This window comes from Heterodontus francisci, chromosome 10 (genome assembly GCF_036365525.1).
Source record: "Heterodontus francisci isolate sHetFra1 chromosome 10, sHetFra1.hap1, whole genome shotgun sequence".
Classification (NCBI taxonomy): Eukaryota; Metazoa; Chordata; class Chondrichthyes; order Heterodontiformes; family Heterodontidae; genus Heterodontus; species Heterodontus francisci.
In genome coordinates, this window is record NC_090380.1 from 37,591,207 (window position 1) to 37,612,108 (window position 20,902).

General features: G+C 42.0%; 1 protein-coding gene across 4 annotated transcripts; it reads left to right on the top strand.

The window, feature by feature from the left end:
- The first annotated feature begins 34 nt into the window (after positions 1 to 34).
- On the top strand, positions 35 to 19,763 carry trappc2 (trafficking protein particle complex subunit 2). 4 transcript variants are annotated; one of them, XM_068040458.1, is made up of 6 exons: positions 110 to 191; positions 5,360 to 5,596; positions 10,918 to 11,024; positions 13,928 to 14,070; positions 18,106 to 18,193; positions 18,755 to 19,763. In XM_068040458.1, exons 3-6 carry the CDS (start codon positions 10,932 to 10,934, stop codon positions 18,851 to 18,853), a joined length of 423 nt encoding a protein of 140 aa, XP_067896559.1. In that variant the 5' UTR covers positions 110 to 191; positions 5,360 to 5,596; positions 10,918 to 10,931; the 3' UTR covers positions 18,854 to 19,763. The 4 variants fall into 4 exon arrangements, with proteins under 4 accessions (XP_067896557.1, XP_067896558.1, XP_067896559.1 ...); XM_068040457.1 differs by lacking the exon at positions 5,360 to 5,596 and having other exon boundaries at positions 103 to 191; XM_068040459.1 differs by lacking the exons at positions 110 to 191; positions 5,360 to 5,596 and adding an exon at positions 204 to 521.
- Positions 19,764 to 20,902: the final 1,139 nt, after the last annotated feature.

Here is a 20,902-nt window from a genome sequence, read left to right on the forward strand (position 1 = left end):
GCGGGAACTGGATTGGTTTGAAAGGTAACGCACGTCGATAGATGCTCCCTCTGGATTGGTTCGCTGGCGGGCGGTTCCACCTTCTCTTCCAATCCTGTTCTCTGGGCGGCCTCGGGTCTGGTTATCGTTTCCTCCTAGCTGGTTTCTCTTGTTGTCTGTTGTCGAGGTTATACTTGGTGTGTAGAGGCGTGGTAAGTGGGGGAGAGTTCGCCGAGCACCGCAGCTTTGACAACTGCTCGGTTAACTGAGGAAGCTGGCTCCCCGCGGGCCGGGGCTCAGGGAGGCGGCTGCACAACACAGGGCCGGGAAGGCGGGTCATGGATTAACTGTGTTTACGGAATTCAGTTACCTTTACATCGGAAGCATTTCAGATTTCCAGCATCCGCAGTATTTTGCTTTTATTTACATCGGAAGCACTCTGGTTTGGAGACTGGAGCTGCGCAGCGCCACCTTCACCGACCGGGTGGCTTTGTTTCCCATCATTAATATTTGTAACTTCAGCTTGACTAAGTGGATCAAATGTCAGTAGGTGAACATTCACGGGACAGTGATCATTGTATCATAAGGTTTAGGTTGGCTATGGAATGGGACAAAGAACAATCTAGAGTAAGAATAATTAACGGGGAAATCCAACTTCAATGACATGTGAATGGATCTGTGTGGAATAAATTGGAATCAAAAGGTTGGCAGGAAAAATGGTAGCTGAACAATTCAAAGAAGAGATAGTGTGGGCATAGTCAAGGTGTATTCCGTCATGGGGGAAAGAGGGCATACAAATCCACAGCTCACTGAATAACAAAAGAGAAAGAGAGTGATTAAGATGAAGAAAAATGTGCTTAGGACAGATGTCTGGTGGATAATACAATGCTCGGCTGAATATAGAAGCTTCAGAACATAGGAGTAGGCAATTCAGCCCATTGAGCCTGCTCTGCCACTCAATCCGTTCATGACTGATCATCCATTTCAATGCCTTTTTCCCACACTATTGTCATAATTATGTCATTTGTATTTAGAAATCTCAGTCTCTACTTTAAACATACTTAATTACTGAGTTTCCACAGCCCTCTGGGGTAGAGAATTCCAAATATTCACAACCCTCTGAGTAAAGAAATTTCTTCTCATCTCTGTCCTAAGTGGCTTCCCCCTTATTTTGAAATTATGTCCCCTGGTTCTAGACTCCCCAACAGGGGAAACATCTTACTTGCATCTACCTGGTCTATCCCTTTTAAGTATCTTGTAGGTTTCAATGAGACCACCACTCATTCTTTGAAATTCTAGAGAATACAGGCCCAGTTGCCCAATCTCGCTTCATAGGACAGTCCTGCCATTCCAGGAACAAGTCAGGTGAACCTTTGTTGCACTCCCTTTATGGCAATAATATCCTTCCTAAGGTAAGGGGACCAAAACTGCACACAGTACTCCAGGTGTGGTCTAACCAAGCTTCTATACAGTTGAGGTAAGACTTCACTATTCCTGTACTCAAAACCTCGCGATAAAAGTTAACTAACCATTACCCTTCTTAACTGTTTGCTGCACCTGCATGTTAGCTTTCAGTGACTTATTGACAAGGAAACCCAAGTCTCTTTGTACATCTACTTTTTCTAATCTCTTACCATTTAAGAAATACTCTGCATATCTGTTCCTCCTACCAAAGGAAAGTGAAATCAGTGAAGCAAAGAGACAGTAAGAAAAGAGACTGGTAGCCAACATAAAAGGGAATCCCAAAGTCTTCCGTAGGCATATAAATGTTAAAAAGGTGCTAAAAGAGGAGTAGGGCTGATTAGGGACAAAAAAGGGGATTTATGTATGGAGGCAGGGGAATAGCTGAGGTATTAAATGAATAATTTGCATCTGTCTTTACCAATTAAGATGCTACCTAAGCCATGGTAAAAGAGGAGGTAATTAATACACTAGAAGGACTTAAAATTGATAAGGAGGAGGTATTAGATAGGCTGCCTCAACTAAAAGTTGATAAAGCACCAGTACCAGATGAGATGAATCCAAGGATACTGAAGGAAGTGAGAGTGGAAATTGCAGAGGCACTGGCTATAATTTTCTAGTCTTCCTTAGACTCGAGTGGTGCCAGAGGACTAAAAAATTGTAATTGCTACTCCCTTGTTCAACTACAGGCCAGTCAGTTTAACTTCAGTGGTGGGAAAACTTCTTGGTGTACAGGGAGCAATTTCAAAATTTGCAGATGATATGGAACTTAGAAGCATTCTGAACTGAGGAGGATCGTGTAGAACTTGAAAAGGATATAGACAAGTTGGCTGAATAGGTGGACAACTGGCTGATGAAGATCAATGCAGAGAAATGTGATTCATTTTGGTAGGAAGACTGCGGAGAGACAATATAAAATATAGGGTACAACGCTAAAGGGAGTACAAGAGCTTTGGGACTTGGGTGTATATGTGCATAAATCATTGAAGGTGGCAAGACAGGTTGAGAGCATGGTTCATAAAGCATACAGTATCCTATGCTTTATTAATCGGGGCATAGAGTACAAGAATGAGGTTATGATGAACCTGTATCATATACTAGCTTGGCCTCAGCTGAAGGATTGCGTCCAGTTCTGGGCACCGCACATTAGGAGGGGTGTGAAGGCGTTGGAGAGAGTGCAGAAAAGATTCACGAGAATGGGTCCAGGGATGAGGGACTTCAGTTATGAAGATAGATTGGAGAAGTTGGGACTTTTTTCTTGGAGCAGAGAAGGTTGAGAGGTGATTTGATAGAGGTATTCAAAATCATGAGGGGTCTGGGCAGAGTAGATAGGGAGAAACTTCCCACTCATTAAATCTGTGCCCTCTCGTTCTCAGTACTTTAAAATAATTGGCAAAAGAAGCAAAAGCGACATGAGGAAAAACATTTTCATGCAGTGACTGGGTAAGGTCGGGAATGCATGGCCTGAGAGTGTGGTGGAGGCAGGGTCAATTGAGGCATTCAAAAGAAAATTGGACTGTTTTCTGAAAAGGAAGAATGTGCAGGGTTACGGAGAGAAGATGGGGGGAAATAACACTAGGTGATTTGCTCATTCAGAGAGCCGGTGCTGACATGATGGGCCAAATGGCAGCCTCCTGTGTTGTAACAATTCTGTGACTAAAATCTAGGAACCTTCCCCACCGCCCCCCAATTTACATAAGGAAAAAAAGGCCAGCTATGTATGGGGAGGCAGTGGTGTAGTGGTATTGTCACTGGACTAGTAACCCAGAGACCCAGTGTATTGCTCTGGGGACATGGGTTCAAATCCCACCACAGCAGAAGGTGGAATTTGAATTCAATTAATAAATCTGGAATTAAAAAGCTTGTCTAATGGCCATGAAACCATTGTTGATTGTTGTAAAAACCTATCTAGTTCACTAATGTCCTTTAGGGAAGGAAATCTGCTGTCCTTACCTGGTCTGGCCTACATGTGACTCCAGACCCACAGCAATGTGGTTGACTCTTACATGCCCTCTGAAATGGGCTAGCAAGCCACTCAGTTGTATCTAACCGCTACAAAGTCAATAAAAAACAGCACTGTGGATGGAGTGCAGCGGTTCAGGAAGGTAGGTCACCACCACCTTCTCAAGGGCAATTAGGGATGGGCAATAAATGCTGGCCTAGCCAGCGACGCCCACATCCCATGAATGAATAAAAAAAATTTTTAAATGTATTCCAGCCTTTCCCATTTACTGTTGCAACTAAATATCCTGACCTGCAGTCCCCATCAACGAGCAGCATGTAGTCTCGTAGGAGAGGCAAAAATATTTTTTAAAAAAACAAGGCCACTTTAGGTCCGGAATGATATCTTTGGAAATTCCTCTTGCCCTCCCCCTTCTCCCCACCCACCCCGATCAAAAATACGTTCCAGATGATAGCAATGACAAAGTCAAATTTGTTTTATTTGTCCTCGAGTTGTGAGCATCGCTGGCAACGCCAGCGTTTATTGCCCATCCCTAATTGCTCTTGAGAAAGTGGTGGCGAGCCACCTTCTCAAACTGCTACAGTCCATCTGGTGGAGGTACACCCACAGTGCTGTTAGGGAGGGAGTTGCAAGTTTTTTTACGAGCGACAGTAAAGAGTTTGCTGCAATTGTATAGCGCCCGGTGACTGCACCTGGAGTATTGTGTACAGTTTGGTCTCCTTACCTGATGGAAGGATATATTTGTCAGAGGGAGTGCAATGAAGGTTCACCAGACTGATCCCTGGGATGGTGGGATTTTCCTATTGAGGAGACTGAGCCCTATATTCTCTAGCGTTTAGAAGAGTGAGGTGATCCTATTGAGGCATACAAAATTCTTACAGGGCTTGACAGGGTCGATGCAGGAAGGATGTTTCCCCTGGCTGGTGGGAGGTCCAGAACCTGGAGACACTGTCTCAGAACAAGAGGTAGGCCATTTAGGACTCAGGTGAGGAGGAATTTCTGCACTCAGAGGGTGGTAAATTTTTGGAATTCTCTACCCCAGAGGGCTGTGGAGGCTCAGTCATTGAGTATGTTCAAGACAGATCGATAGATTTCTAGAAATCGAAGATATCAAGGGATAGTGCAAGGAACATGACATTGAAGAAGATCAGCCATGGTCTGGTTGAATGGCTTTTTTTTTTATTCATGGGATGTTGGCATTGCTGGTTAGGCCAGCATTTATTGCCCATCCCTAATTGCCCTTGCGAAGGTGGTGGTGAGCAGCCTTCTTGAACCGCTACAGTCAATGTGGGGTAGGTACACCCACCGTGCTGTTAGGAAGGGAGTTCCAGGATTTTGACCCAGTGACAGTGAAGGAACGGCGATATAGTTCCAAGTCAGGATGGTGTGTGGCTTGGAGGGGAACTTGCAGGTGGTGGTGTTCCCATGCATCTACTGGGTTTGGAAGGTGCTGTCTAAGGAGCCTTGGTGCATTGCCGTAGTGCATCTTGTATACGATACACACTGCTGCCACTGTGTATTGGTGGTGGAGGGAGTGAATGTTTGTAGATGGGGTGCCAATCAAGCGGGCTGCTTTGTCTTGGATGCTGTCAAGCTTCTTGAGTGTTGTTAGAGCTGTACCCCTCCAGGCAAGTGGAGAGTATTCCATCACACTCCTGACCTGTGCCTTGTAGATGGTGGACAGGCTTTGGGGAGTCAGGAGGTGAGTTACTCGCCGCAGGATTCCTAGCCTCTGACTTGCTCTTGTAGCCACAGCATTTGTATGGCTACTCCAGTTCAGTTTCTGGTCAATGGTAACCCCCAGGATGTTTTAGTGGGGGATTCAGCGATCGTAATGCCATTGAATGTCAAGGGGAGATGGTTAGATTCTCTCTTGTTGGAGATGGTCATTGCCTGGCACTTGAGTGGCACGAATGTTACTTGCCACTTATCAGCCCATGTCTGATTATTATCTAGGTCTTGCTGCAAGTGGGCACGGACTGCTTCAATATCTGCAGAGCTGCGAATGGTGCTGAACACTTCGCAATCATCAGCAAACATCCCCACTTCTGACCTTCTGTTGGAGGTGAGGTCATTGATGAAGCAGCTGAAGATGGTTGGGCCTTGGGCACTACCCTGAGGAACACCTGCAGCGATGCCCTGGGGCTGAGATGATTGACCTTCAACAACCACAACCATCTTCCTTTCTGATAGGTATGACTCCAACCAGTGGAGAATTTTTCCCTTGATTCGCATTGACTTCAATCTTGTTAGGGGTCCTTGATGCCATACTAGGTCAAATGCTGCTTTGATGTCAAGGGTAATCACTCTCACCTCACCTCTGGAACTCTGTATTTTTTGTCCGCGTTTGGGACAAGGCTGTAATTAGGTCAGTAGCTGTGGCAGAACCCAAACTGAGCATTGGTGAGCAGGTTGTTGCTGAACAAGTGCCACTTGACAGCACCATCAACGACACCTTCCATCACTTTGCTGATGATTGAAAGTAGACTGATGGGGTGGTAATTGGTCGGATTGGATTTGTCTTTTGTTTTGTGGACAGGACATACCTGGGCAATTTTCCACATTGTATGGTAGTTGCTAGTGTTGTAGCTATATTGGAACAGCTTGGCTAAAGGAGGTCTTCCAATGCTATGGCCAGGATGTTATCAGAACCCATAGTCTTTACTGTATCTGGTGTCTTCAGTCTTTTCTTGATAGCACATGGAGTGAATCGAATTGTCTAAAGACTAGCATCCGTGTTGGTGGGGACCTCGGGAGGAGGCTGTGATGGATCATCCACTCGACACTTCTGACTGAAGGTGGTCCCAAAGCTTCAGCCTTGTCTTTTGCACTGACATGCTGGGCTGCACCATCATTGAGGATGGGGATGTTTTTGGAGCTGCCTTTTCCAGTTAATTGTTTAATTCATGACTGGATGTGGCAGGACTGCAGAGCTTCGATCTGATCTGTTGGTGTTGGATCGCTTGGCTCAGTCTGGAGCATGCTGTTTCCACTGTTTAACATGCATGTAGTTGAGTGTGGTGGAGGCAGATTCAGTTGTAGCTTTGAAAAGGGAATTGGATAATTATCTAAAGAGAAAACATTGCAGGGCTGGGGAGTGGTACTAGCTGAGTAGCTCTTAGCTGGTACAGACATGACTGACCAAATGGCTGCCTTCTGTGCTTTAACCATTTATGACTCTATAGTCCTGTGTTGTAACTTCACCAGGTTGGCACCTCATTTCTAGGTATACCTGGTGCTGCTCATGACATGCTCTGCTACACTCATCATTGAACCAGGGTTGGTCCCCTGGCTTAATCGTAATGTTTGAGTATGGGTTATGCTGAGCCATGAGGTTACAGCTTGTGGTTGAATACAATTCTGCTGCTGTTGATCCACAGTGCCTCATGGATGCCCAGTTTTGAAATGCTAGATCTGTTCTGAATCTGTCCCATTTGGCACAGTGGTAGTGCCACACAACACAGTGGAGGGTCTCCTCAGCATGAAGACAGGACTTTGTCTCGGTGATTGTGTGGTGGTGACTCCTACTAATTTTGTCATGGGCAGATGCATCTGACAGTAGATTGGTGAGGATGAAGTCAAGTAGGTTTTTGCCTCTTGTTTGTTCTCTCTCCACCTGCTGCAGACACAGTCTGGCAGATATGTCCTTCAGGACTTGCTCAGTATTGGTGCTGCTGAGCCACTCTTGGTGATGGATGTTGAAGTCCCCCACCCAGAGTACATTCTGTGCCCTTGAACACTGATTCATTAGTTGAGGGAGGGCAGTAGGTGGTAATCAGGAGGTTTCCTTGACCATGTTTGACCTGATACATGAGACCTGTAGTCAGTAGAATGTGAGCGTTGCTGGCAAGGCCAGCATTTATTACCCAGCCCTAATTGCTCTTGAGCAGGTGGTGAGCAGCCTACAACTGAGTGGGTTGCTAAACCATTTCAGAGGGCATTTAAGAGTTAACTACATTGGTGTGGGTCTGGAGTCCCATGTAGGCTAGACCAGATAAGGATGGCAGATCTCCTCCCCTGAAGTTTATTTAGATGGGTTTTTAAGCCAATCCCAGTAATTTCACGATCATTATTAATGAGTAACATCTTATTTCAGATTTTTTAACTAATTGAATTTAAATTCCTCCAGCCATGGTGAGATTTGAACTCTTGCCTAGAGCATTAGTCCAGTAACAATACCACTGTGCTACCAGCCCCATAATATTGGCCAGGACAACAGGGGTAACTCCTCTTCTCTTCTGCTCTTCAAATACTGCCATGGGATCTTTTACATTTGCCTGAGAGTGTAGACGGGGCCTTGGTTTTACGTCACATCCGAAAGACGGCACCCCCTAAGTACTGCACAGCAACGTCATCCTCGACTTTTCTGCTCAAGTCCTGGAGGGAGCCTTGAACTTGGAGCCCTGTGTCTCAGAGGCAAGCGTTCTACCAACTGTGCCATGGCTGACGTGATTTGGTGAATATGACTATGCCAGACTGTTGCTTGACTGGTCAGTGGAACAGCTCTCCCAATTTTAGCACGTCCCCAGATGTTAGTGAGGAGGACTTTGCAGGGTTGACTGGGCAGGGTGTGCCATTGTCATTTCCTGTGCCTAGGTCAATGCCGGGTGGTCTGTCTGTTATTGCTCTCTTCTGTAGCGGTTTGGTACAACTGAGTGGCTTGCTTGGCCATTTCAGAGGGCAATTAAGAGTCAACCACATTGTTGTGGGTCTGGAGTCACATGTGTGTCAGACTGGGTAACAATGGCAGATTTCCTGCCCTGAAGGACATTAGTGAACCAGACGTGTTTTTAATGACAATCCGTTAGTTTCATGATTATCATCACTGAGACTAGCATTTTATTCCACATTTGTTAATTACATTTAAATTACCTCAGCTGCCGTGGTAGGATTTGAACCCATGTTTCCAGAGCATTAGTCTGGAATTCTGGATTACTAATCCAGTGACATTACCATGAGACTACTGTCCCATCTTCTAACATCCCACATAACTTTCTGTTCACGGGGATATCAGCTCCTCTTGAAGGTTTGCAGTGAATCTACTATACTTGCTGCACATACTGGCAATTTACCCCAAGGGTCTCTGAAAGGAGGAACTGCCTGCTTTGACTATCTCCATAACTGGATTTGCCCTAATTATTACATCCTAATGCTATATTTTCTTTCACTATAGCCTTATGGCACTGGTTATGAACCTTTTTTAAACTCCTTTTAAAACTTTAAAAGTAGCTGTAGCTGTACATTTTTTTTTATAAAACTTTGTAAATCTGAATTAAAAAACAGAAAATTCCAGAAATGAGTTCATGCTTTGTTGAGTACATTATTCAAATTAGTGTGTTATTTCCCACACCCCCCACCACCATACACTTGGCCCCTAAAGGCAGCAGTTAGTACCAGATGGTTAGTGATAAGAAAGGCAGTTCAGCCCATCCAGAAAGATCCTGAAGTCCCCTCATTTCACCATCCAGTTGTTAAAGTTTTGAAGGTTTTATGCCTCCACTACTCTTCCAAGAAGTCTGTTCCATATATTCGTTCCATTTAGTGTGAAAATGAATTTTCAGAACAGTCTCAAATTTACCTTTTACTATCTTGAATGCATGTTCCCTTTTCCTACTGTTGCAGTAATCTTCTAGCTTTATTTTTTTCCATACCCTTAACTATTCTGCATACTTTTAAGCTCACCCTCAGATGCTGCTTTTTTCCAAGCTGAACATCCAATCTTTTCTCAAAATTCTGACCTCTGACGCTGCATGTTAGCCTTTTGGCTGCTTTATGCACTTTAGCATCCTTCTTATGTCTTGGTAACAAGAACTGGACACTGTTCAAGGAGCAATTTGGTCATCACTTCCTCTGATTTGTATTCTACTGTTTTAACTACATCGCTCATCATCCCATTGGCTTTGTTGATTGCTGCCCTGCATTGGTTGGACAACTTGAGGATTGAGGCTGCTGTGTTTGTCATTTATTTCTTCTACATACATACAGCACTTTTACCTAGAAGCAATTTAATGTAGATTACATATATTATCCAACTTGCTCTAATTTTGAGTGGCCTCTTTGGATTTCACTTTAATTTGACCACTTTACAGTAAGTTTCTGAATCCATCACTATCATAAATTAGAAACAGTAATGGTCCCAACATTAAGCCACAGGGGTATCCCATTCAGTCCTTCCTCTCCCTCTGCCACATCCAGACATAACCTCTTCAAATACACAGTTTTTTATCCTTATAATCCTGCAGTTTACCCTGAATCTGTATCAATTTGAGTTAAACTAATCGCCTTTGTTGAATGCCTTTTGAAAGTCTACGTGTTGCATGTCTTGAGGCTTGCTAAGGGCTATCCTGAGGATATTGGCCAGACAGGATCTTCCCTTTTTGAATCCAGCTCAACTGCTGGTTAATAAGCAGGTCACTATTGTATATCTGTTTGTACCTTGCTCAATTGGCCATTCTTCATATATAAATCTGCTCAATGATCAAGAACCTTGGCTCATTTTTTTCCCCTTAATCTGGGCAACTGGAGCCAATTGTTTTGTCCCCAGTGGCACCCTAGCTAAGGTCAGCTAGCTGTTCACAGGCCAAAAATCAAACCTATAGACCTTTCTGGCCTGTTACTTCAGTACACTACCATGTATAGTGTCTATCATTATTCTGTTTAACTCCTAGCCACTAGTTCTAGAGCAACATTGACAGAGCCTTGGCTTGTGTAACAATCAAACTGTCATCTGAACAGCTGTCCCAAGTGGAGTAAAGCAGTTTTAATTTGTCCCCTATTAGAGTTACTTGTTACAACACTCCTAATTTGCAGAACACAGTGTGAAGCTTGAACATAACCAGCGCAGACTTGTATTCTATTGTTCTGGCTACATGTTCTAGTATTCTTTTGATTTTTTTTTTTAATTGTTCGATCACATTTGGTATTGAAAGTAACATGTCAACTGTTGGGTATAGATCCCGTCCTGAATGAGGTAATCTGGACAGGGTATATAAAATGTACAGACAAGAACTCAGGGCGATAAATATAAGGCCAACACTAATAAATCTAATAGGGAATTCAGGAGAAACCTCTTTACCCAGAGAGCAGTGAGAATGTAGAACTCACTACCACAGGGAGTAGTTGAGGTGAATAGCATAGATACATTTAAGGGGAAGCTGGATAAACACGTGGGAGAAAGGAGTAGAAGGATATTCTAATAGGGTGAAATGAAGAGGGGTGGGAGGAGGCTAGTCTGGAGCATAAATAGCATAGACCTGTTGGGCTGAATGGCCTGTTTCTGTGCTGTAAATACTTTCTAATATTCTGATTAAAACATTATGAAATAGAGGAGCATTAATAAACCTTTTTCAGAGGCTAAATGTACTTGAAGTAGTTTTAATTAGAAAGGCTTGATTCACGTCTTGAGCATATGTACTTGACCTGCTACGGAACAAAAAAGATACTAAAGTATAGTCTGTTTTGATAGTTCATGATTCATTTATTTTAAAGTGAACGTTATTTTCTCTACTTTACAGGTTAGATCAGAAACATGTCTGGTAGTTTTTATTTTGTTATAGTTGGTCACCATGACAACCCTGTTTTTGAAATGGAGTTTCTTCCAGCAGGCAAAATGGAGCCCAAAGTGAGTATATCATATACTTCAATACACTGTTACTAGGAAAGGACTGTAATATGTAGCATGACTCACCCAAACTTCATGGCAAATTTTCATTTTATTTTCTTAAAATATGTGTGCTCATTAAATGGAGGGATAGAACTCCCACTACAGGTACCCAATATCAGAATTAAGGTGTCCTCTGTCAAATGTAGCAAGGTGTTGCAAAGTAAACTCCTTCTACTCTGACCAACAATCTGTTGCAACTGCCAGTCTCTGAAGAGCACCTACCCATTGTGATTTTCTCCATTTCCCACACCATCTTCCTGAACGAGATTAGTGCAAAGTGCTGAACTATAGACCCATCCCATTTAGAACTAGATTGAGATAACCCAAAATCATTTAACAAAGGACTCTCGTAGCCAGCAGACAGAGATGACTTTCATCTGTCACATAATGTAAACCTACCAACTCTGCTGCATTCTGCAGGAGAACCACCTGAAATGGCTTCTCTCCCCACTAGTGTCCCCCAAGGATCTATCCTTGGCTCCTTTTTCTCATCTACATGCCGCCCACAATGACATCAGGTTCCACATGTGTGCTGATGACACCTAGTTGTACCTCACTACTGCCTCTTTTGACCTCTCCACTGTCTCTAGATGTCCAATATCCAGTACTGGATGAGCAGAAATTTCCTCCAACTAAATATTTGGAAGGCCAAAGCCATTGTCTTTGGTTTCTGCCACAAACTCTGTTCCCTTGCCATGGCCTCAATCCCTATCCTGGGCAACTATCTGAGGCTGAAGCAGGCTATTTGGAATCTTGGTATCACATTTGACTCCTGGATGAGCAACATCACTTAATACAGCCTATTTCACCTCTGTAGAATCACCCAGTTCCACCCTTGCCTCAGCTCATTCATGCCTTTGTTACCTCTAAACTTGAATATTCCAATACACTGCTGGCCTCCCATCTTCTACCCTCCATAAACTTAAGTCATCCAAAACTCTGCTGCCTGTATCCGAACACGCACCAAGTCCTGTTCACCCATCACCCCTGTGCTCGCTGACCTATATTAACTCCTGGTTAATGCCTCAATTTAAAAAAAATTTTCAAATCTCTCCAGGGCCTCGTCCCTTCCTATATATGGAATCTACTCCAGCTCTACAACTTTGAGATATCTGCACTCCTCCAATTCTGGCCTCTTGGTCCACCATTGGCGGCCATGACTTCAGTTGCCGAGACTCTTAACTCTGGAATTCCCTCCCAAAACCTCTCCGCCTCACTTTTCCTCCTTTTTAAGATATTCCTTATAACCTACCTCTTTTGAGCATGCTTTTGGGCATTCACCCGAATATCTCTTCAGGTGGTTTTGTCAGATTTTTTTTTAGATAACTCTCCTGTGAAGCACGTTGGGGCATTTTACTATGTTGAGGGTGCTGTATAAATGCAAGTTGTTGTGGTGTCTTGCTCGCATCATCACAATCTCAAATCTCCTTTCTGACGATTACAAACTCGTACCTCAGAAGAGATTGCAGTGCATTTGCACAAATAAGACCCCATCTGCCATATTTACTGCTCTGCACTGAGAAATGTACGTCTATGGGATATCATTAGATGAGAAAGGGGATGAGCTGCATGCTCTAGAAAACTCTTGGTAGTAGCCTTAACACATTCTTATCTGCGTGGCAAGATTGCCCTTCAGATAACTTGTTCTTCAGCTACACAGGCAGAGTGTTACTAACAGCAACTGAACAGCTGTTTGCACATGTGGGTCTTGGGGTTCTGATGCACAGAGCTACTTAAAAATATATATTGTAGCTCTGCATCCGCTTCTTAGTCTGTGCACAAGCTGAGGATACACTTTTGTAGTATTGACATTGCAAACTTTGTTGGCTGGGTGAGACTGATTTTGTTTACGTTTGTTTTGTTTTCCCTAACATGTATAAACAATTTACTGCAAGGAAAGATGGAGAAATGTATTAAGATCCATAGCCCGGCTATAGTCTCTTATAGGCTGCCATATATTTCCGTCACAGAATGGTCGGGGCATGGGGAGAGAGAAAGAGAGCTTTCCCATCACGAATTTAAATGAAGGGAAAAAGACCCAGAGAAAAGGGAGCACAGTAAAATATTCTAATGCAATCATAGTGTTGACACTCTATGAACATAATTTTCATAGTGATGTCAATATTGCTATGAAGCATCTGTAGGTATGCAACCGTGATGTCCTGTTTGACTGAGTCACATTTCTACCCTACGTGCTACCCTACATGTAACCAAGGCAATAGACTGAGTGTTTCCATTTCTGCCATTTATGCATCTACCTCTCTGCCAATACTGCTTGCTAAAGCTCTAATCCACACTTTCATGACCTCGAGAACTAACTCTCTTCTCCAGCATTATTGTTCTGTCTCCACCCTTCACAAACTTGAAATGATTAAACTCTGCAGCCTACGTCCTCTCCCCCAAAGTCCTACACACCCACCTTCATGTCCTTACCAGTGCCCCAGAAAATCCAAGTAATCTTCTCCAACACATCTACATACACACCAACTTCTGAGACACCAGGCAACTGTCCCAACCCCCCACCAAGGATTGGTCCTTCAATTGCTACACCTGTCATTTATAATTTCCTCAACTGTACCTTCTTCAAAAGCCTCCTGACGTTTTTCTTTGACCATGCCTTTGGGCTCTGTCAGCCTCCTCTTTCACCCTTGCATCTACTCCTTTGGTTTGCCAATGCACTTCCTGTAGTTACTAGGAATTGTGATTTTCCCTGCTCTATCATTAGAACAACAAATATTAATTTCATGCTAACCACTGCAGTGTGAATCCTTTTGCAGGGTAGCAATTGGAAAGGAAAGCTGCATTCTTTTTCTGAATCGTTTCTTGATTATTTACAAATTAAAATTTCTTCTCCAAAATAGGATGATCACCGACACTTGAACCAGTTCATAGCTCATGCTGCTCTTGATCTCGTAGATGAGAACATGTGGTTATCCAACAATATGTACCTAAAGACTGTTGACAAGTTCAATGAATGGTTTGTCTCTGCGTTTGTTACGGCTGGACATATCCTTTTTTTTGAGTGAACTTTCTCCAATTCTTCTCCAGGTAGAGAATTTACATTAAAAAAAAACGTTGCTTTTACATGCCTAGCTTTTTATGTTGTGCTCACATAGCACTTGTATTCTAATATTTTGCACAGATGTATTGAATATGATTACAGAATTGTGCATGAAAGAATAATATATTTCTGGCTGGAGGGGAGAGAGATGAAAGGAACAGGCTACCCTACTCTCGTAAAATCTGCAGTAATGTGCTGCATTTGCACTACTCTGGCTGGGGTCATTAATGTTACTTAACACTCCAGAGAAGATCCAGTATTTTCCCTGTTCCAAATAGGCGCTGTACGCCATCTACTTGGATTAGCATGTATCCCACAGGTACTTTTTATTAATATGCTGTGAGAGTTGCACTCTAACATTGAAGCTTCTCTCGAATTACAGAAAAGTGAATGTCATGAAACGTAGTATTATAGATGCACCTTGAATGTGAAAGGTTAACATCAAATTTAAGTTGGGGTTTTAATTATATTCTGTAAAGTCCAGAATTGAGTCACACAATGACTTTTCAACTTTAAAAACCACAAGTTGCATTGTTTCCCTCAATATCTGGAGTACATGAAATAGATATGACAATGTGACTTCAATTGTGCTTTGAAAAGCACTTTTTTATGAAGAAATTGTTCCAGTAGTCTTGAATAGGCTGTCCAGAGAATAATAAAACTCCTGTATTCAACATTATTGTGATATAAGTTTCTAGGTGCAGTCTGCACAAACAACTTTCACATAAAACCCTCAATTTGAAAAAGGAGATATTCATTATGTTTAGCCTCAATTTAAACATGAGTCCCAGAGGAGATAGAACAATGTTCCATCACTGGTAGCCAATTCTCTCCTTTCAGTCTTAGTAATTGGAAAGTTGGGTTGTCAGTTTCTCTGTGATAAATGCACAATAATGAGCACAGTGGCTTTTTTTTCTTTATAATTTATTGTGTTGGGTAGTTGGAAGTACAATAATGCACCCAGAATAATAGAGATCAAAAGTTGGTATGTGGCTTAGTGATTTCACATACAAGCACAAAATTATCTCAATGGAGGACATCTGAGGTTCACAAATGGAGGTTTTCATATTCTTGTACAGCAACCATACTGTTGCTACAAAGTGGAAACTGCTTTTAGTGACACTCAAGTGCCAACTCCTCCTTTTAGAATTCTTATCTGTTTATTCTTGTAACTCTTGCTCTTAATACTTATTCTGTACATTGGTATATTTCTCTAGTAAAACATATCCTTGTACTTCTCTCAAATATTTGAAAAACTTTATTTTCATATCTTGCTGGTGTTCTGCATTGAGAGTTTGAGTTTTAAGTGAACTTAAACCACACAAAAAATAGACTCAACAAATGGATTCAATACTGCAGAATATGGAGTGTCAATCCTGGTTTGTAAGAAATGCTATAGAGTTCTTTGGAGCATTTAAAGCAGCCTGGTGGAAAAAGAAGTTCTGATGAAAAGTAATTAACCTGAAAAATTAACTCTGTTTCTCTCTTCACAGATGCTGCTTGACTTGTTTCCAGCATTTTCTGTTTCTTATTTCAGATTTCCAGCATCTGTGGTATTTTGCTTTTTTCAATGCAATCTGGAGTTGGTTTAAATATTCATTGTAGATGCTGCTGTCTACATTGTTTTAAAGCATTTACATTTTAACCACTGGGAGAGCTCTTTACTTGCAGAATATATAGTTCATCAGGAAATATAAATAACATGCTGTCTACCTGGAATGGATGCTGCAGTACCATAACTGAAAGTAAAGTTTGAAAAGTATAGTCAGCATAAGTTCCAAAGCACTAGGAAACACTGTCAATTGTTCCTTTACAATGTGTTTCAGTGCATTGTGTTTAAAGGACCCTAGTAATTCACACAGTTGAGAAGTGAAGCACGAATGGGGTCAGCGCATTGGACTCCATCTATTGTGCAGACCCTGCTTTGAGGTTAGTGTCACTTGTAAGAATTTACTTCTGGTTCTTAAGAATGATGTCATTGTAGTGTAGCTCTTTTTTTGTATATTCTTTGAATGAATGAATGAATGTGAGCATCATTAGCAAGGCCAGCATTTGTAGCTCATCCCTAATTGCCCATGAGAAGGTGGTGATGAGCTGCTGCTTTGAACCGCTGCACTCCATCTGCAGGTACTCCCACAGTGCTTTTAGAAAGGGAGTTCCAGGATTTTGACCAAGCAACAGTGAAGGAACAGTGATTTAGTTCCAAGTCGGGATGATGTGTGTGGCTTGGAGGGGAACTTGCAGGTGCTGGTGGTCCCATGCGCCTGCTGCCCTTGTCCTTCGAAGGGATGGAGTTCGCAGGTTTGGAATGTTCTGTCGAAGGAGCCTTGGTGAGTTGCTGTAGTGCATCTTGTATATGGTACACACTGCTGTCACTGTGCACCGGTGGTGGATGGGGTGCCAACCAAGCAGGCTGCTTCGTCCTGGATGATGTCAAGCTTCTTCAGCTGCACTCATCCAGGCAAGTGGAGAGTATTCCACCACACTCTTGACTTGTGCCTTGTGTCATGAAGACCCCACCTGCTGAGAATATTAATTTCGTCACATGAACATTAATTTTAAACTGTTCCTGCAGTGGAGAGATGACTTGTTTAAAGTGGCGCAGTGGTTAGCACCGCAGCCTCACTGCTCCAGCGACCCAGGTTCAATTCTGGGTACTGCCTGTGTGGAGTTTGCAAGTTCTCCCTGTGTCTGCGTGGGTTTTCTCCGGGTGCTCCGGTTTCCTCCCACAAGCCAAAAGACTTGCAGGTTGGTAGGTAAATTGGCCATTATAAATTGCCCCTAGTATAGGTAGGGAAATATAGGGACAGGTGGGGATGTGGTAGAAATATGGAATTAGTGTAGGATTAGTATAAATGGGTGGTTGATGGTCAGCACAGACTCGGTGGGCCGAAGGGCCTGTTTCAGTGCTGTATAACTAAACTAAAGATCAGAGGTGGCTGGCAAAAATTTGCATTCTAAGACAGCACCTAGGAAAAGACAATAGGAACTGCTCACTGATTCAATTAAGAGATTGGTCTGGGCAATGGTGATCCACATCTTATCGGTGTAAGAGACAGCACTACACTACCCGTCCCCCCAACTGAGAGCTTTGGAATCCACAAACACAGGAGTTTGTTTAAAAAAGCAAGTTACATGACTAACCTGCTGGCCCAGGTCTGGTTTTGAACTGCTCACAGGACAGCTTGGGTCAGACTGCAGATTGCAGCTGAACTTGGAAGAGAGCCTCTCTTTCTGTCTGTCTCCCTCTCTCTCTCTCTTTTTTGCTAATCTCCAGATCCACTGAAGTCACTTAAACCTCAAGGGAAAAGACTCCTACATCAAAACAAGTTTTAAAGCGTGCCCCAATGAAACTGCAAGACTTACCGGCAATCAAAGATTTTACATCAAACTCAAAGGACTGTAGATAGAAACCCAGCTATTGCCTCAATCTTTCCCCTTTATTCGTTCTACTTTTTCTGTCTCTATCTGCGTGTTTATCACATATGCACGCGAGTGTGGTCACATCGCATATTCGTAGTCGTTAACCAAATTGGAGTTTAAGATTAATAAACTTCCACCTTTCTTGTTTAAATCTAAGAAAACCTGTCTGATTTCTTTGCCTTACAATTGGAAAACAGTGAACAAGGATTCACTGAGGGGGAGCTAAAAACATGGTGTTTTAAAAAAATTAAATCGTGTTGCAGTTAAACCAGGCAAAGGCTGAGAGGATACCCCCAGACCCCTTTCTCACCTGGTCGTAACACTTGTAGATTGTGAACAGGCTTTGGGGAGTCAGGTGGTGAGTTACCACAATGTCCAGACCTCCTGTTGTAGCCATAGTATTTATATGGCTGGATCAGTTAAGTTTCTGGTCATTGGTACCCTCCCGGATGTTAATAGTGTAGTCATAAGTAGCCTGTGCTGAAAAAGTGATTGGAAGCATTTAATCTGCTTCAGTTAATTTTTATGCTTGTTATGCTTCCTTAATTCCATTTCACATATGAGATTCATTATGTTGCATGATGTTCGACAAGAAGATGGAATAAAAAATTTCTTTAATGATGTCTATGATTTGTACATTAAAGTAAGTAGATTTTACAACTTAATTCTGTTCAGTCTTGTTTTCCCACTGGAACTGATGAAAATCAGGATGTAATACTGTTTAACTTGTCTGATCACATAATCTTGACAATACATTCCTGTTCCATATGTTAATAAAGAATAGTTTTAAATTAACAAACACTGAGATCTGATTTCAGTGGGCTTGTGATGAGACTACTCTGAATGCAGTGTGGAAAGTTTGTATTGATTGCAGACAGTGACCTAAAAGACCCTGTTTGTTTGTGAGGATGGGCAGTGAGGATCTTGTCAGGTGTGACAAAAAAGCAAAATTGTATGTTCCCACAAATAAATCACTATGATTACTAGATATGATAGCTGTAATAGCTAACAAAGGATCATTAAATCTATATGGACAACTTTTTAGTTCTGCATAACTCTTAACTGTCCATCTTTGATTTGAGATGCATTTTAAATAATTGTAGCCACACACTGCTGATCCAGGATCTGTTTCTTTAAAAACAAAACTGTATTATGTTGTTTAAGAAACACGTGTACATTAATGTTCTGTTTTTTCCCCCTCCAGTTTGCCATGAATCCATTTTATGAACCGAACACCCTCATTCGATCAACAGCATTTGACAGAAAAGTTCAGTTCTTGGGAAAGAAGCATCTGCTCAGTTGAACATTTATAACCAATAAATGGTAGTGTATGTGTATATACTAAATAAAATTACAGATGTCAGAAGTAACTTTATTTTGTACATAAATTTTGTGTTTCACCAAGTGTTTGGTGATTTTACTGTGACAGTTCTACTATCCCTTCAAGCTTATGCATATATATGCAGAAGAATTTATATGTTGGGCTTTGTCATCGCTGTTAACTAAGTGCAGTGGAATATCTAAGTCTTGTCTAAGTTCTGTTACCTTTCAGCAAATGTGTGCCCGTTGAACAGTTTTCTTTGTAATTAATCAGACATATTTTAATCAGCTTGAAAAGTTTGCACTTCAGCTTCAAAAAATTATTCCTCATTGTTTGTCACACTTGCATTCCTACTAAATTCCTGTATATTTTAATAGAAACTGCTTTGTAAACTTGTCACTAAGTTGTAGTTTTCTGCCAGTCTCTGCTGTAGAATGCCTCTGCTGTAAAGCAAAAAATGGCCAATCAACTATTTCCTTTGCTTCCCAGTTTGTTGGAAGTTCTATAACAATATAAAATTGAGCTATATTCTATAATAAAATGTGATCTAATTCTCCTCTCATCTTGTAACCCAATTTCACTTGAAGACTAAGTTTGGTTTTGACTGTGTGCACTACCACAGATCATCTGCAGCCCATTCTTCAAGCTAGGTGAGCACCTTTTTGTGTAGCTGGTGCATCTATTTTCCACCTTTTAAAATTTTGTGAAAAATGCAATTTGAGTTTTCCTTTTGTGTAACTAAAACCTAGGTGATGACTGTTAGGACCAGGTGAGAAAGGTGTCTCAGGGTCTTTCTCAGCCTTCACCTGGTCTTATTGTAACAGGGTTTTATTTTAAACATACTGTGTTCACCACTTTCCAATTATAAGGCAATGAGCACAAATTTATTAAACTTAAACTCTTAATTCAGTTAACCTACAGATATGCATCCATACATGATACGTACATGCAAATAGAGACAAAAAAAAAACTAGGTGAGTTTTGAGGCAATCTCTGAAGAGGGGTTTTTGTTACTGTGCTTCAAGCTCACTGTAGTCCTTGCTTGTAGGTAGACCTTGCTTTTCGTTGGGGCCCATTAGTCGTCTTAAACCTTGTTCTCTCTTGGTTCATATGTCTTCAATGGATTCCTAAGCTGGTGCAGATAGGAGAGGTCTTTTCCAGTCTGCAGCGCAAACGGCTCTCAGTTCAAATTCTCTGGCGAGTTCAAAAAAACCTCCCACAGCCAGTTAGTCATGTGCCTAAACTGGCCTGACCCCATTGGTTTGTGTATTTGGACATCTTAGGAGTCAACCTGAAATGTGAGTGCCTCCACCCTCAATCTCTGGTAATTAAAAATCCAATGTGGATTGAATGCTTCAGGGCATAGTCTTTAAATATGCAAATTTCTTTCCAGGCAAGGGTCTGGTTTTTTTTGAAAGCATGTTCTTTTCTTTACTCCATGCTTGAAATACTCTGCAGGTCTGGCAGCATATGGAGATAGAAGCAGAGTTAACGTTTCAGGTCAGTGACTCTTCATCAGAACTGATTTCTGATAAAGGGTCACTGACCTGAAACGTTAACTCTGCTTCTCTCTCCACAGATGCTGCCAGCCCTGCTGCGTCCAGCATCTACAGTATTTTGCTTTTTGTTTAAAAATCAATGTTCATATGGTGAAATTAATGTGCCCCATTCTTGGCAGGTAGGGGGTTTGCATAAGACAATAATCATAAATGTGACACTTCATTAGTCAACTGGAACAAGTTGTTTCAATTAAACCGGACAAATCCAATCTAGCCAATTACACCCTATCAGTCAACTTCCAATCATCAATAAAGTGAGGGAAAATATCAAGTGGGGCACTTATCAATAACTGACTCAGCAATGCTCAGTTTAAGTTCTGCCCTCACCATTTGGTTCCAGCTCTCATTGCAGCCTTAGCCCAAATAGACCAGATCTGTCCATGAGCCTGCTCTGCCATTCAGTATGATCATGGCTAATCATCTGCCTCAAATCCACTTTCATACCAACTTCCCCATATCCATGGATTTGTTG